The sequence below is a fragment of the Macaca mulatta genome, chromosome X, assembly GCF_049350105.2.
Source record: "Macaca mulatta isolate MMU2019108-1 chromosome X, T2T-MMU8v2.0, whole genome shotgun sequence".
NCBI classification, from domain to species: Eukaryota; Metazoa; Chordata; class Mammalia; order Primates; family Cercopithecidae; genus Macaca; species Macaca mulatta.
In genome coordinates, this window is record NC_133426.1 from 78,142,338 (window position 1) to 78,157,728 (window position 15,391).

Genomic DNA, 15,391 nt, shown 5'->3' on the forward strand with positions numbered 1-15,391 from the left:
CTGTACAGGAAGTGTAGCGGCTTCTGCTTCTGGGAGGACCCAGGAAGCTTGCAATCGTGGTGGAAGGTGAAACAGGAGCAGGTACATGTTACATGATAAGAGCAGGAGCAAGAGAGAGCAGCAGGAGGTGTCACACACTTTTAAATGACCAGACTCATGAAAACTCACTTGCGACTGCGAGGACAGTACCAAGTGGATGCTGCTAAACCATTCCTGAAAAATCCAGCCCCATGACCCAGTCACCTCCGACCAGGCCCCACCTCCAACATTAGAAGTTACAGTTTGACACAAGACTTGGTGGGGACACAGATCCAAATCGTATCATATGCAGACATCCAAAAGACAGAAAGAGGATATTGTGGGGGAACTGCATATTCATACAGTGCCCATGCAGTAACAGCACATAGCTAATTAAATACAAAGAGAAGATGGCACCTTCACAATGGAGTAATCCGGAACAGCACTCTGACCACATGGTCAAGATGAACATTGCCAGTCATAAGAGAAGCCTACATGGAGAATCTGCCGATGTCATGCACCGAGAAGGACAGCACGTCTGCTATGCAGTAGTCTTGCCAAAAATGTTAAACTTACCTGAGTTTAATCACAAGGAAGACATTTGACAAACCTAAGTTCAAGGGCTTCCTGACAACAGCTGCAGTGATTTAAAGCACACTTTAAAGGCCACTGAAGAGACTTGACAGGCCGGGAACCATGGCTCACGCCTGTAATCTCAACACTTTGGGAGACCTAGGTGGGTGGATGGCTTGAGCTCAGGAGTTCCAAACCAGCCTGGGCAACACGGTGAAACCCCGTCTCTACAAAAAGTATTTTAAAAATTAGCTAAACATGGTGGCGTGTGCCTGTAGTCCAAGCTACTCAGGAGGTCCAAGCTTAAGCTTGGAGGATGGCTTGAGCCTGGAGGTCGAGGCTGCAGTGAGCCGGGTTCGTGGCATTGCCTACCAGCCTGGGCGACAGAGGGAGACCCTGTCTCAAAAGAGACTTGACTCCTTTTTTTTTTTTTTTTTTTTTTTTGAGACGGAGTCTGGCTCTGTCGTCCAGGCTGGAGTGCAGTGGCCGGATCTCAGCTCACTGCAAGCTCCGCCTCCCGGGTTTACGCCATTCTCCTGCCTCAGCCTCCCGAGTAGCTGGGACTGCAGGCGCCCGCCACCTCGCCCGGCTAGTTTTTGTATTTTTTAGTAGAGACAGGGTTTCACCGTGTTAGCCAGGATGGTCTCGATCTCCTGACCTCGTGATTCGCCCGTCTCGGCCTCCCAAAGTGCTGGGATTACAGGCTTGAGCCACCGCGCCCGGCCGAGACTTGACTACTTAATGCAAAGTATGATGTTTGGTTGGAAAGAGAATTTTGTTAGAAAGCAACCATGAGGGACACTATGGGACCATGGGGAAAATCGAAAATGTTTCATGTGATTCTACAGTAGAAAATTGTGTGATTTCAATGTTACATTTCCTGAGTGTCATGATGGCATTAAGGTTTTGTGGGAGACCATGCCTCCTTGTAGGCGATACATGCTGCAGTATTTAGGGATAATGGATCTAACTGATTCAAATGGGTCTCAAACGATTCCACAAAGCATTGAAAAATAGAAGCACGCACACATGCTCAGAGAAAGACGGGAGTGCAGGATGGAGGGAGGGATGAAGCAAATGTGAGAAAATGGTAACAACTGGAGGATCCAGTAGAAGAATACACGTATGGGTGCTCCTTGGGCTTTCTGTGCAACTCTCCCATGGCTCCCTAATTTTAACAAATGCAATCTGGGATGAAGGGGGATATTCTGGACCATTTTATTCCAGTCAGTTTGAAAACAAAGCAAAAGGTAACCAGTCGCTAGGAAACAAAACCCGCCAAGACTGACACAAGAAGGCATAGCCAACCTGAACCGTTCCAGAATCGTTACAGAAAGATAGCAGTAGTCACATGCTTTCCACTAAAAAACTCCAGGATTCCGCACCACATCCTGACAAACATCCTAGGAATACATATCTTCCATTTGACACAAACTCCTGCAGAAAATTGAAAGGGAGGGGCCGGGCGTGGTGGCTCACGCCTGTAATCCGAGCACTTTGGGAGGCTGAGGCGGGTGGATCACGAGGTCGGGTGATCGAGACCATCCTGGCTAACAGGGTGAAATCCCGTCTCTACTAAAAATACAAAAAAAAAAAAAAAAAAAAAAGAAAGAAAAAATTAGCTGGATGTGGTGGCAGGCGCCTGTAGTCACAGCTACTTGGGAGGCTGAGGCAGGAGAATGGCGTGAACCTGGGAGGCAGAGCTTGCAGTGAGCCAAGATTGTGCCACTGCAGCACTCCAGCCTGGGCAACAGAGTGAGACTACGTCTCAAAAAAAAAAAAAAAAAATAAAATAAAGGAGGAACAATCCTCCACTCACTGTATGAGCTTGGCATAACCTCGATACCAAATCCTGCAAGGACACCTAGAGAAATATTGCAGATCAATCACAGGCTCATGACATAGAAGTAAAAATCGGAACCAGAATCTTAGCACACGGAAGCGTACAGGATATGAAAAGGAAAATACCTAATGTGGCATGAGTAATATCGGCTTCATCCCAGAAATACTAACTTAATTTCCCTTCAGAAAATACAGTGGTACAATTCTCCACATTAACAGATTCAGGGAGAGAAACATGCTCTTCGTAGTCACAAAAGGTATTGACTAAATATCATTATCCATTCGAGATGTATTGCTGACATTATTTTTTTCCTAAAAAGTTAGGACTATTGGGCTATAACTTACTTAGAGGTCTATGAGATCTTGCAAATGCATATGGCTGTAAAAACACCAGCACAATATATATAGATACAAAGCATCGCCATCCCCCCCAGGTTCCCTCACGCCCTCTTGTAGTGAACTCCTCGTCTTAACCCTCAGACCCTGGTAACTACCAATCTGTTTTCTGTTCCTAGAATTTTGCCTCTTCCAGAATGTCATATAAGTGGAATCACACAGTATGTAGCATGCGTATTTGGCTTCCTTCAGAGAAAGACACTCAGAGCCCAATTCTCTAAAGGTGCAATGTACAGTTTCATGACCTGGGTAGTAGTTACCTGGCTTGATCACCTTATAACTGTCAAATGGCTGGCTTCTGAGTTATCCCCGTGTGTGTGTGTGCGCGTGCGTGTATGTGTGTGAGAGAGAGAGTGTATGTGTGTGTGTGTATTATGTTTCAAACATATAATTTTACATTTAACTGCCTCTAACTTTTATATGTTGGTGAGGGTTATTAAATGGCAATTATTAATACTTAAAGGAAAGTGAGTGATTATTGGAAAAGTCAGCAGAGTGATTTCCTCTGGGGTGTGCAAAGCGGGGGGTAGTGATCGGGATGGGGCAAACAGGAGGGTTCCAAAACCCTGCTAACGTTCCGTTCCTTGCTCTGCATGGTAGTGACCTGGACTTCAACACTGCACAACCACATGGGCGCCGTTCACGCTGGATCATGAGAACGGGGCACCCTGGGATCCCACAGATAGAGTTTGCACGGCCACCCTGGCAGCCACAGCCTACGCAGCCGTACCTGGCAAACACTGGTGTTGGCCTCATCCTTTGAGGAAAAGGATAATGAGAAAATGTGTGGGGAAAAGGAGGAGTTCTTGGCCTGGAGGCTGAGGACAGATGTGCATGAGGTTGTCCGAGTTCACCCAGGAGTGTGTTCCAGGCGGGCTAAAGTTCATGGCTGTTACTCACCATGACCACTATGATCCTATGACTGCCATCTCACATCCCCGTGTGCGGTGCCCTGGGCCTCCGCCACACCCTGGAAGGCCACCCATGGGCACTGTGGCTGGCGGGCGTGCTAGGAGACTTGCACACCTTCGGCCCTAGCTGGAGTCTGAAGAGGAGACGCTCTTTTCTGCCAACAGAGTAAGAGGTCTCATATGGAAATGTACCTGTGGCAGCTCTGGCACCGGGTGTAGGTGGGATTCTGCTCAGGGCTCCGACACCGTGGCTGCATTAAGGGCAGGCACACGCAGCTCACGAGACCTCCGGAGCCCCTCTGAGCTGAGTGGCAGGACAAGGCGGGAGGGGATCTAAGTCTCTCCAGGCTGGACCCCACAATCCTCTTGGTGGGAAAGGAGGCTTGAGGGAAAAGCAAAAGGGGATCACTGAATGAGTGGAGGTGCTCGACCTCCTCCTCTCCACTGGGGCCCAGATGGATTCCTCTAATCCAAGGAGCCTCATATTCTGCACTTATTTCCCCTAGAAGAGGAAGGCTCCGCCCGACCATGGCCTGGAGTGTACATGTTACAGCTCCATTATTGTGCTGGAAGTGGTCTGACTATGGAACTGAGGTGGTGTGCTGAGAGGCGGGACTGGCAAATCCAGCCACCAGGGGATGGGTTCATGCCTTCCGTGACTCTGTCCACGGGCTTCTCCCCTTCCACACCGTGTCGACCATGGCCCATTCCCCCCGGGGCAGTGACTGGGGCTGGAGTTCTTCCCCCACCAGAACCTGCCTAGATGTCTCCAGTGGCAAAAACCCAAGCTGGAGAGTCCCTGACACATGTCTTCCCCCAGACACCAGTCTACTGTGTTGTCTCTGCAAGAAAAAACCACCTGTGTCAGGGCCAAAGCCTTGGCCTGAGGAATGAAGCCAACTCTCTCAGGCAAGGGGTTCGATGTCAATGGAGTATGTCCCCACCACTGTGGGTAAACAGAGATGTAAACAGCCCGTGATTGGCCCTCCACGTGAGTGATGGTCTCACCCCGTCCCAGCAGTGAGACACAGTGAGAGTATGTGGGAAGGCGGGTACCGAGCCTGACCAGCTGTCCCAGGGTAGTCCCTCTTTCCGGCTTTCCACCTGCACTGTTCCACCTGCCTGTGTCTCCCTTACCTCAAGTCATGGCACCTTCCCATGGGAGCTCCCTGCTTCCTAGATGAAACATCAACCAGCGACTCTGAGGCATTATCACTGCACCCACACACGGGAGTGCTGATACATCCCATTCATCCCGTGGAGGATCGGGATCCTACTGTGGCACCTCCAGCATTCTGAGAGCCTGACACCCATTGCTGTGTTTGGGGACGTCCCACTCGTCCCACTCTGCACCCTCCTAGGTGTTAGAATTGAACACCACCTCTTGTCAAAGGTAGATCCCAGCCCTGCTTTTACACATTTGATCCTTCATGGATCCTTCATCACTGCCTCCACTCTGTGAATCAGCCCTTTCTTGCTCAAGGGAGAGCACCCCCAATTAATTTGATTCCCAAGCGGGTGCATGCAGGGGCATGCTCATGCAGGCACACACACACACACACACACACACACACAAACCTTGAATGGTATCTGCATTTCGATTGTCTTTGTCTATTCAACACCCAGTCTCTTGGCGATGGGAGCAGGGAGAACCTACACACACCTCCTCACTGGAATCGGAATCTGTGCCCGAATCTGGGGCCCACCCAGTCCAGGATTCGGGCTGAAGGTAGCGGGCGATCCCAACTGTCAGGGAGGATGAAGGCAGAATAGGGAGCTCAAGGAAATCTTGTGTGACCTCGAGAGGCAGTCTGGAAGACTGAGCAGGGACATGGAAATATCACATGAATAAAAACCTGCGAACTTGGGGGTGGTGAAATGATATTTCACGGGGACCATCCAAGAACAGCCAGACCTAGCATCGACACTTGCCCTGGAAAGCAGCGGCCATTTTCAAATCAAGGGTATGGAGCTGACCGGCTGCTGAAGGGACTGTTGGCTGCCTATAGGATGCCAAGGATGTGGAAGCCGCCTTCCGTGTATCTCCCGGCCCGCAGTTACTACCTGGTTGGCCCGCAGGCACCAGAACAGATCCAGTGTCCCCATCTCCAACCAAGAGTCTACCCTGCCCTTTTCTTCCGCACTCCATGTATCTTCTCTTTGGCTCAGCTTCCCACCAGGATGTGGCTTCTGCCTCCACCTGGCTACTAAAACTAAGGAGGAGACCTGACTGGATTTGGTAACTGAGGTTCAAAGGTGAGGGCTAAGAGGAACCGAGGATGCCACGCAGGTTACTGGCCCAGATGACTTGACTGTGCGCGTGGTGGCACCGGAGGGACATAATAGCTCCAGAAAGAGGACTGGGCTCTGTCGTGTTCCTCAACAGCATGGAAATAACCGTGCAGGAAAGGCCATCCACGTGAAGCCACTGGGAGAGCAAGGATGCTCGTGATGGAAAGGATGGTGACAGGGCAGAACCGGGACAGTGAACCGCAAGAGGAAAGGTGAGAGACAGGGGTTCGGGAAGGAGGCTGTCAGTTCCTGCTGAAGGAGAGGGAGAATAGCACTGAAGAAGGGGACCTGCGAGACTCCAAAGTAGGAGGAGAAAAGGAAGGAACATGAGCAGGGTGTGTAGGAGAAAGGCAGGAAATGCTGCTGTGGCTGGGCAGGGCCCCCACAGCACCTAGACCCAGGCACTATGGTGACTGCAGGGCTGCTGCTCAGAGGCCGGCCCAGGCGACCTGCAGGGAGAGGCCCCACCACAGAGCGTCAGTGAAACTGTTCTTCCAGCTCCAGGGAATGGAGCAACACCTGGCACACCCCAACACTCCCAACAATCACAGAGAGGGTAGACCAGAGACCACAGAATATGAGAACGACTTTATTTCAAACTGCTTTCAACTACGTTGGGAAGGGGGCAAACGCAGTGGAAGAGAGGAAGCCCTGGCTGAAGAGGATACGGAGGGAACCCGCTTGGCTGCAACTCTGGAGCTCCAAAGTTGGCAGCTGTTCATCTTGTAGGAATATGCTGGCTCCAACCTGTGAAACAGAGCAGGCTCAGGGACGGGCCCCCAGCCAGGGCCAGCCCACAGCCCTCCTAAGCTACCGGGACTGTGGGAAGGGGCATGGTGTGTGCAACACTCACTTCAAAGGTCCTGGAACTTGTCAGTGAAGGACTTCATGGCCGCTGAAACAGAGAGGCAGAACCGGGCACTCCAGACCCAGGGAAACAGAAACCCACCCCCTGCCCCCGTGGGGAATCACCTAGCCCTGCAACCAGAAACCCCTCCAGCCTTGGTACTGACTCACCCACCCGTCACCTGAATTAAATGTGGAAATGCCTTTTAAGGAGGAAAGTGGTTCTCAGGTGTTGGGCCATCCCAGTACTGTTCAGAACGTGTTCCAAAGACAGATAAGCCAGCCAGCAAGCAAAAACCGTATAAGCCATACCAGGCAGCAGTTAAAGGGAAAACACATGAGGTGTCTCTAACTGTTGTAAGAGAAGGAGAGTTCTGGGACTCGTGGACAAAGTATACACAGAGTTCAGATGACACATTGCTGTCTGTGCACACCCCTAGCTGAAAAGGCACAGAAGGCTCCAGGGCCAGGCCTGCTTGGTTCTCTTCCTCAAAGGAAAGTCAGTCCCAGTGATGCCACCTGTACCTGCAGTCCACCCCCATCCCCGGCACCTGCAGAAAGACACCGCTGTCCATCCCTGCCCCAGCCAGGGCTCCATCATACCTAGTTGGTCTCTAAGGTCCTCAACTTCCCTCTGCAGCCGGATGCACTAGCCCAGGAGACACCGGAGAAAGAGAAATGGTTAGTGAATTCTGGCCTTCTCTCTCCCTGTCCTCCCTCTTTCCCCCAGCCCTGACAGCCCCCACAGCCTGCAGCCCAGTGGCGAGGTGGGTTGGCATGAATCCCTCGATGTAAAAGAGGCATCCTCTCTCTGTGGGGTGCAGAAGGTGGTGATGGGGCGGGGCGGGGGGACACAGATATCAGTTTAACCTGGACACGGATCCCACCATCTAGTGTGGACCTGGATTTCTAGGAACCACACAAAGCATTACCCGAGGACAGCCCTGGGCTCCTGGGGGCTGCTGCTGCCTTTCTGGTCTTGGGGGATGGACAAGTGGCTGCTGGTCACCTGAAAGAGAACACAAATTCCAGCTTCCAAGCTTCCCAGTGAGGTGGAAAAGGCCTAGAAGAGTCTAAAGTGAAGCACCATCACCCTCTGCTGGCAACACGTTGTCCCTGCTCTGCCCAGCAACTCCAACCATCCCTCTGGGACTGTCTTCACTGTTCCCCATTGTGAGCCCATCTGCACCTATGGCCCCCTAGCGTTGTGACTCCAGGTTGGATGCCAGCAGTGGGGCAGCCACAGCCAGGCCCTGGGAGGGCCAGTGTGGCTGAGCAGGACTTAACAGAAAAGGGCTCAATACCGCTGAAAGTCTCCTTCCAGAGTTGGAGTTTGGGGCACTGCTCCAAATCGCCCCCCACCACACAAACCCCACTCATAGAGGAGGATGTGACTTAAAGCCAGCCCCATCGACACCCCATTTCCCGTGGGGCACCTGCCTGGGTGGGCAGGGAAGAATGGGAACAAGACTTAGCCCCCAGAAGCGACAGAGCCAGAGGTTTCCCTCCCGATCCCTCTCTCCTCCACCCCTATCAAACCCGCAAGACTCACCAGAGGGTGCATGGCGTCTGGGCAGGAGGCCTCCCAGGCTGTAGGCAGAGGGCTCTGAAGTTCCCGGAACTTGGGGAGCTCTGATGTTGGGGTTGCGACTGCTGAGTTCTCCACGATGCTCGGATAGGCGAGGCAGCCCTGGCCTGTGTGTGGGAAGCTAAAACAGAAATTTCTGAGTCGGGCTGGCGGTGGGGGCAGGCGGTGAGTACATGTGGGAAGGGGTTGTGGTAAGGTGGAGACTCTGGAGCCTAATCTCATTAGCACTTTCTCCCTCAGTCAGCCCCATGCCAGGAGGCAGAGCCCAGCCAGGGAAAACACTGGGGATACTGAGATAGCCCGGGCTCCCTTCCAGGTGGCTCGGGCAACAGCTAAGTAAGGAGGAGTCAGGAAGTTGATGAGCCTAGATGCCCCAGGTTTGTGGCCCACACTTTAGGGGATCACCCCAACCTCACCAGCTGCTGGCCCTGCCTTCCATCCCAGCTCCTCTCTGGGGGAGGAGGCAGGACCCTGCAGAGTGTCCGGAGGTATGTCCGTCACACACCATTAACGTGTGCCCCTACAACAAAGACCCTTATTGGGCATTCTAGTATCCCTGGGCTCCCAATGACAACCCTCGAGCAAGGAATAGAGGGGGCATGGCTAAACAGGTGTGTGCTGGAAGAGAGGAGGTATGGTGGGAGACAGAGGAGGAAGAAGATAAAGAGGGAGAGGAGAGTGAGAAGGGCCTACTCACTTGGGCCCTTGGGACCTCATCTCTATTTGGGTCATTATCTTCTCTGGTCACAACCTGGGACTCCCTGGTCTTCCTTCCTGCAGGTTTCTTCCCAGGGCTGCTGTGCTTAGGCTTTTGTCGTTTCTTGGAGATCCCCTGGGGCCGCACACCAGACAAGGGCTGGGAGGTGGCCGGCTCCGGGGGAGCGGCTGAGAGTCTCTCTCCACAGGCAGGAAAGGATCTCCCCAGGGCCAGCTGAGAGGCACCCCCTTGGGACTTCTTCTCCTGGGCCATCTTCCTCCTTGAAGGGCCCCGGGGCACGGCCCCTGCAGTGGCAGCTCCTGAGCAGCTGGGCCTGGCCTCCACCTTTCCCCAGGCCCTGCTCTGCATTTTCTTTCCGGGAGAGTCCTCCAGCTCTCCCACAGCCGGCCTCTCCATGACTGGAGTGAGTCCGCGGGGAGCAGAGGTCAGGAAACGGCCTGGCACGGGCAGGTAACTCTCCTTGCAGTGGAAGCTTGAGTGTCTGGATGTGTCTGCTGCCTTCTTGCGGCTGCCGGACTTGGCTTGGCTTCCTCCTTTGTGGCGAATGCCCACCCTCATCAGTGGTAAGTCACTGGTCTCATCGGAGGAATCAGAGTCGTGGGTAGACATCCTGGCGGGGCCTTTTGCAGAAGGCTGCTGGGGATCCACTTGGACGCTCAATCTGCTCTTCGAGCCCCTTTCTGGGTTCTTCCAGGCCCGGCCTGACCCAGGACCACAGAGGTGGAGACGACCGGCAGAGGCCTGCTGCCATTCTCCAGGGCTGGGGCCCAGCGCGCCACTCCCACTGGGATCGACCTCCGGGTCCACCCGGTTTTCAGCGGACCCTTCAGTAGCGGCGCCTTCAGGGAACGGGTGTCTCTGGACGCTGGGCGGTGGCATGATGGTGGCTGGCTCATCAGCCAGGTAGAAAGAGTAGTCCACACCATCCCCTTGGTCATCGACGGGGGTGCCAGGCCGGCCTTCCCGGCCCCAGAGCACCACCCTTCCCTGCTCTATCAATTCGCTCTCAGGCTCGAAGCTGAAGCCCTCAGGATCTGTGAACCTGCTCTGGCCCTTGCCGCTGCGCGGTGCCCCCAAATCGAGGCCTCGGCCACGGCCGTGGCCCTGTGGGGCTCCGGGGCTGACCGTGCGGGTGCCAGCCTGCTCGCCACCCTCCAGGTCAAAACCAGCCCCCCAAACGGACACTTCGTCGGGAGAGCTCATGGCGCCAGTTCAGGCAGCCTGGCCTATGGGGAGACGGTCGTGCTGGTAATGGCGGGAGAGGAGAGCCAAGCCCAGCCAAGCGGGCCACGGGACAGGAACAGCGACGCCTTCGGGACCCTGCTGCCCTCACAGCAGGCGGAAGTACTAAGTGTCCCAGACAGCGCGTGGCTTCCGCGCGCCTTCGACCCAGGTGTCGAGCCTTCTCATTGGTCCCCCCTCCACCAACCAGCGCACCCTTTGTTGGCCGAAGCCTCTGGGCTTTAACCAATCGGGACACAGGCTCTTGGTTTGCCCCGACACCCGTCTTTCGCGTGGATGCGCTGTGGTCGGGTCTTGGGGCCAGGGTGCACTGGAGCTCTCAATCCATCTCTTTCTTGCTGTTTTGCTCCCTCCCTACTTTTTAATGATTGCTCCTCTGTGTGCCTGGTGCTTCTCGTGCATCAGGACATTTATTCTCCCAAGCTTATGAGCTGGGGGCAGCTCTCCCCTTTACCTCCGCCTTACAATGGGACACTGGGGCTCAGAGATGTGACTGTCATTGGAAAGTAGGTGCCTGGCCAGAGGCAGCAGGACAGGAAGAAAGAGGTGGATCGAGAGCTCCAGTGGGCCCTGGCCCCAAGACCCGACCCAAGTACACCCACCCAGTCAAATGACGGGCGTTGGGGCAATCCAAGAGTCTGCTTCCTGATTGGGTAAAGCCCGGAAGCCTCGTCCAACAAGGGGCGCGCTGGTTGGTGATGGGCAGACCAATGAGAAGGCGTGGAACAATGAGAAGGCAGGACGCAGGCCTTGAGGGAGCCCGTAAGCCTCGCGCTGTCAGTGACGTCTCGTGAGCCGACTGTGGTGAGGGTGGCGGTGTCCCGAAGGCCTCACTGTTCCTGTGGCCCCAGAACACCACCCTTTGCTGCTCTTTCAGTTCGCTCTCAGGGTCAAAGCTGAGAGTGTCCCCCTCGGCTGGGCTTGGCTGGGCTCAGCTCTCCTCTCCCACTGTTACCAGGACAACCGTCTCCCCACAGCCTGGGCTGTCTGGACTGGCGGACGCCATGAGCTCCACAGATGAAGTGTCCGTTTGCGGGGCTGGTTTCGGCCCGGAGGGTGGCAAGCAGGCCGGGGCCCACGCCGCCAGCCCCGGAGCCCCACAGGGCCACGGCCACGGCCGAGGCCTCGATTTGAGGGGGCAGCGCAGTGGTGAGGGCAAGGGGGAGAGCGGGTTCACAGATCCTGAGGGCTTCAGTTTCAAGCCTGAGAGCGAATTGATAGAGCAGGGAAGGGTGGTACTCTGGGGCCGAGAAGGCCGGCCTGGCACCCCGGTCGACGACCAAGGGGACGGTGTGGACTACTCTTTCTACCTGGCTGATGAGTCAGCCACCATCATGCCGCCGTCCAGCGTCCAGGGACACCCGTCCCTAGAAGGCACCGCTGCCAAAGGGTCCACTGACATCTGGGCGGACCTGGAGGTTGGTCCCAGTGGGAGAGGCGCGCTGAACCCCTGCCCTGGAGAATGGCAGCAGTCCTCCGGTGGCCCTCTCCACCTCAGTGTTCCTGGGCCAGGACCGGCCTGGGAGAACCCAGAAAGGGGCTTGAAGAGCAGATTGAGCGTCCAAGTGGATCCCCAGCAGCCCTCTGCGGAAGGCCCCGCCGGGCTGAATAGTGACGACTCTGATTCCACAGATGAGAGCAGCGACTTACCGGTGATTAGGGTGATCATTAGCACCAAAGAAGGAAGCCAGGCCAAGCCCGGAAGCCCCAAGAAGCCAGCAGACACTTGCAGACGCCCCAGTTTCCACCGCAGGGAGAGTTACCTTCAGGTTCAGGGACCTCTCCTGACCTCTCCTCCCCGCAGACTCACCCCAGTAGTAGAGAGGCCGGCCGTGGGAGAGCTGGATGCGCCTTCCTTGAAGAAAATGCAGAGCATGGTGTGGGGAAAGGTGGGGGTCAGGCCCAGCTGCTCAGGAGCTGCCGTTAGAGGGCCCCTACCCCGGGGCCCTCTGGGAAGGAAGGTGACCCAGGAGAAGAAATCCCTAGAGGGTGCGCCAAAACCGGCCCTGCGGGGAGCCTTTCCTGCCTGGGGGCAGAGACTTTCAGTAGTTCCACCTGATCCAGCCAGCTTCCCGCCAGTCTCTGGTGTGGGGCTCCTGGGGAAGTCCACGAGACCCAAGGAGCCCAAGCACAGCAGCCCTGGGAAGAAACCTGCAGGAAGGAAAACCAGGGAGTCCCAGGCTGCGGCCAGAGAAGATAATGACCAAAATAGAGATGACGTCCCAAGGGCCCAAGTGAGTAGGTTCTCTTCGCTGCACTCCTCTTTCTTCTCCTCTCTCTCCTCCTCCTCTTTCTCTTCTGTCTCCCCCCACCCACCTCTCTTCCAGCACACACCTGTTTACCCATTCCCCCTCTATCCCTTGCTCGAGGGTTGTCATCGGGAGCCCAGGGACACTAGGATGCCCGATTGGAGTCCACCTCATAGGGGCACACATTAAAGGGAGCACTTTGTTTGTGCCAGGCCTGGCTCTGGACACTCTGCAGTTGTTCTGCCTCCTCCCCGAGAGAGGAGCTGGGATGGAAGGCAGGGCTGGCAGCTGGTTTGGATCGCGGGACTCCTTAATGTGTGGGGCGCAAAGCTTGGGCGTGTAGACTCATCAACTTCCCAATTCCTCCTTCCCTAGCTGTTAAGCAAGCCTTCCTGTCTTGGGGCTGACTGAGGGAGAAAGTGCTAATGAGATTACTCTGGAGTCTCCACCTTAACACAGCCCCTCCCCATGTGTACTCACCATCCACCCCCACTGCCAGCCCGACTCAGAAATTTCTGTTTTAGCTTCCCACACAGAAGCCAGAGCTGATTTCCCTGTCCGTGCGTCGTGGAGAATACAGCAGTGGTGACCCCAACGTCAGAGCTCCCCAAGTACTAGGAACCTCACAGCCCTCGGCCTTTACCTTGAGACGCATGGTGCCCAGATGCCATGCACCCTCCGGTGAGTCTTGCGGGTTTGATAGGGGTGGAGGGGAGAGGGGTCGGGAGAGAAACCTCTGTCTCTGTCGCTTATGGGGGCTTAGCCGTGCTCCCAGGCCTCCCTACCCACCCAGGCAGGTGTCCCACGGGAAATGGGGTGTTGATGGGGCTGGCTTTAGGTCACATCGTCCTCTCTGAGTGGGGTTTGTGTGGTGGGGGGCGATTTGGAGCAGTGCCCCAAACTCCAACTCTGGAAGAAGACTTTTGGTGGTACGGAGCCCTTTTTTGTTAAGTCCTGCTCAGCCACACTGGCCCGCCCAGGGCCTGACTGTGGCTGCCCCGCTGCTGGCGTCCAACCTGGAGTCACAACGCTAGGGGGCCACGGGTGCACATGGGCTCATACAGGAGAACAGGGAAGACAGTCCCAGAGGGATGGTTGGAGTTGCTGGGCAGAGCAGGGGCAATGTGTTGCCAGCAGAGGGTGATGGTGCTTCACTTTAGACCCTGCTAGGTCTCTTCCACCTCCCTGGGAGGCTTGGAAGCTGGATTTTGTGTTTTCTTTCAGGTGACCAGCAGCCACTTGTCCATCCCCCAAGACCAGAAAGGCAGCAGCAGCAGCCCCCGGGAGCCCAGGGCTGTCCTCGGGTAATGCTGTGTGTGACTCTTAGAAATCAAGGTCCATGCTAGATGGTGGGATACATGTCCAGGTTAAACTGATTTAGGTGTCCCCCCAATCCCCTCTGCCTACCATAACCCATGCAGAGTGGGTGCCTCTTTTCCATTGAGGGTTTTGTGCCAATACACCTCACCACTGGGCTGCAGGCTATGGGGGCTGTAAGGACTGGGGGAGAGATGGAGAACGGGGAGAGAGGAGGCCAGAATTGACTAACCATTTATCTTCCACCGGTGTCTCCTGGGCTAGTGCATCCTGCTGCAGATGGAAATTGATGACCTTAGAGACCAACTAGGTATGATGGAGCCCTGGCTGGGGCAGGGATGGACAGCAGTGTCTTTCTGCAGGTGCCGGGGATGGGGGTGGACTGCAGGTACAGGTGGTGTCACTGGGACTGACTTTCCTCTGGGGAAGAGAATCAAGCAGGCCTGACCCTGGAGCCTTCTGTGCCTTTCCAGCTAGGGATGTGCACAGACGGCAGTGTGTCATCTGAACTCCGTGTACATTTTGAAAAACGAGTCCCAGAGATCTTCTCTTAGGACGGTTAGAGATACCTCATGTATTTTCCTTTAACTGCTGCCTGGTACGGCTTATACGGTTTTTGCTTGCTGGCTGGCTTATCTGTCTTTGAAAAACATTTCTGAACGGTTCTGGGATGGCCCAACACCTGAGAACCACTTTCCCGCTTAGAAGGCATTTCCACATTTAATTCAGGTGACGGGTGGGTGAGTCAGTACCAGGGCTGGAGGGGCTTCTGGTTGCAGGGCTAGGTGGTTCTCCACGGGGGCAGGGGGTGGGTTTCTGTTTCCCTGGGTCTGGAGCACCCGGTTCTGCCTCTCTGTTTCAGCGGCCATGCAGTTCCTCACTGACAAGTTCCAGGACCTTTGAAGTGAGTGTTGCACACACCATGCCCCTTCCCACAGTCCCGGTAGCTTAGGAGGGCTGTGGGCTGGCCCTGGCTGGGGGCCCGTCCCTGAGCCTGCTCTGTTTCACAGGTTGGAGCCAGCATCTTCCTACAAGATGAACAACTGCTACCTTTGGAGCTCCAGAGCTGCAGCCAAGCGGGTTCCCTCCATATCCTCTTCAGCCAGGGCTTCTGCTCTTCCGCTGCATTTGCCCCCTCCCAACGCAGTTCAAAGCAGTTTGAAATAAAGTCGTTCTCATATTCTGTGGTCTGTGGTCTACCCTCTCTGCAATTGTTGGGAGTGTTGGGGGGTGTGGGGTGTTGGTCCGTTCTCTGGAGCTTGAAGAACAGTTCCCCTGGCTCTCTGTGGTGGGGCCTCTCCCTGCAGGGCACCTGGGCCGGCCTCTGAGCAGCAGCCCTGCAGTCACCATAGTGCCTGGGTCTAGGTGCTGTGGGGGCTCTGCCCCGCCACAGGAACAT

The 15,391-nt window shown here is 55.4% G+C and overlaps 2 protein-coding genes across 2 annotated transcripts; one reads left to right on the forward strand and one right to left on the reverse strand.

Annotated features, from left to right (window-relative positions):
• Positions 1–6,605: 6,605 nt before the first annotated feature.
• On the reverse strand, positions 6,606–10,947 carry LOC100424148 (uncharacterized protein CXorf49). Its single transcript, XM_002806275.4, has 6 exons — positions 9,164–10,947; positions 8,431–8,587; positions 7,811–7,887; positions 7,482–7,527; positions 6,886–6,927; positions 6,606–6,779 (listed from the first exon to the last, which is right to left on the reverse strand). The coding sequence occupies exons 1-5, from the start codon at positions 10,385–10,387 to the stop codon at positions 6,887–6,889; spliced, it is 1,545 nt and encodes a 514-aa protein (XP_002806321.1). The 5' UTR covers positions 10,388–10,947; the 3' UTR covers positions 6,606–6,779; position 6,886.
• On the forward strand, positions 10,672–15,175 carry LOC700050 (uncharacterized protein CXorf49). The gene is made up of 6 exons (XM_001088454.5): positions 10,672–12,660; positions 13,200–13,356; positions 13,900–13,979; positions 14,257–14,302; positions 14,855–14,896; positions 15,003–15,175. Exons 1-5 carry the CDS (start codon positions 11,431–11,433, stop codon positions 14,893–14,895), a joined length of 1,554 nt encoding a protein of 517 aa, XP_001088454.3. The 5' UTR covers positions 10,672–11,430; the 3' UTR covers position 14,896; positions 15,003–15,175.
• Positions 15,176–15,391: the final 216 nt, after the last annotated feature.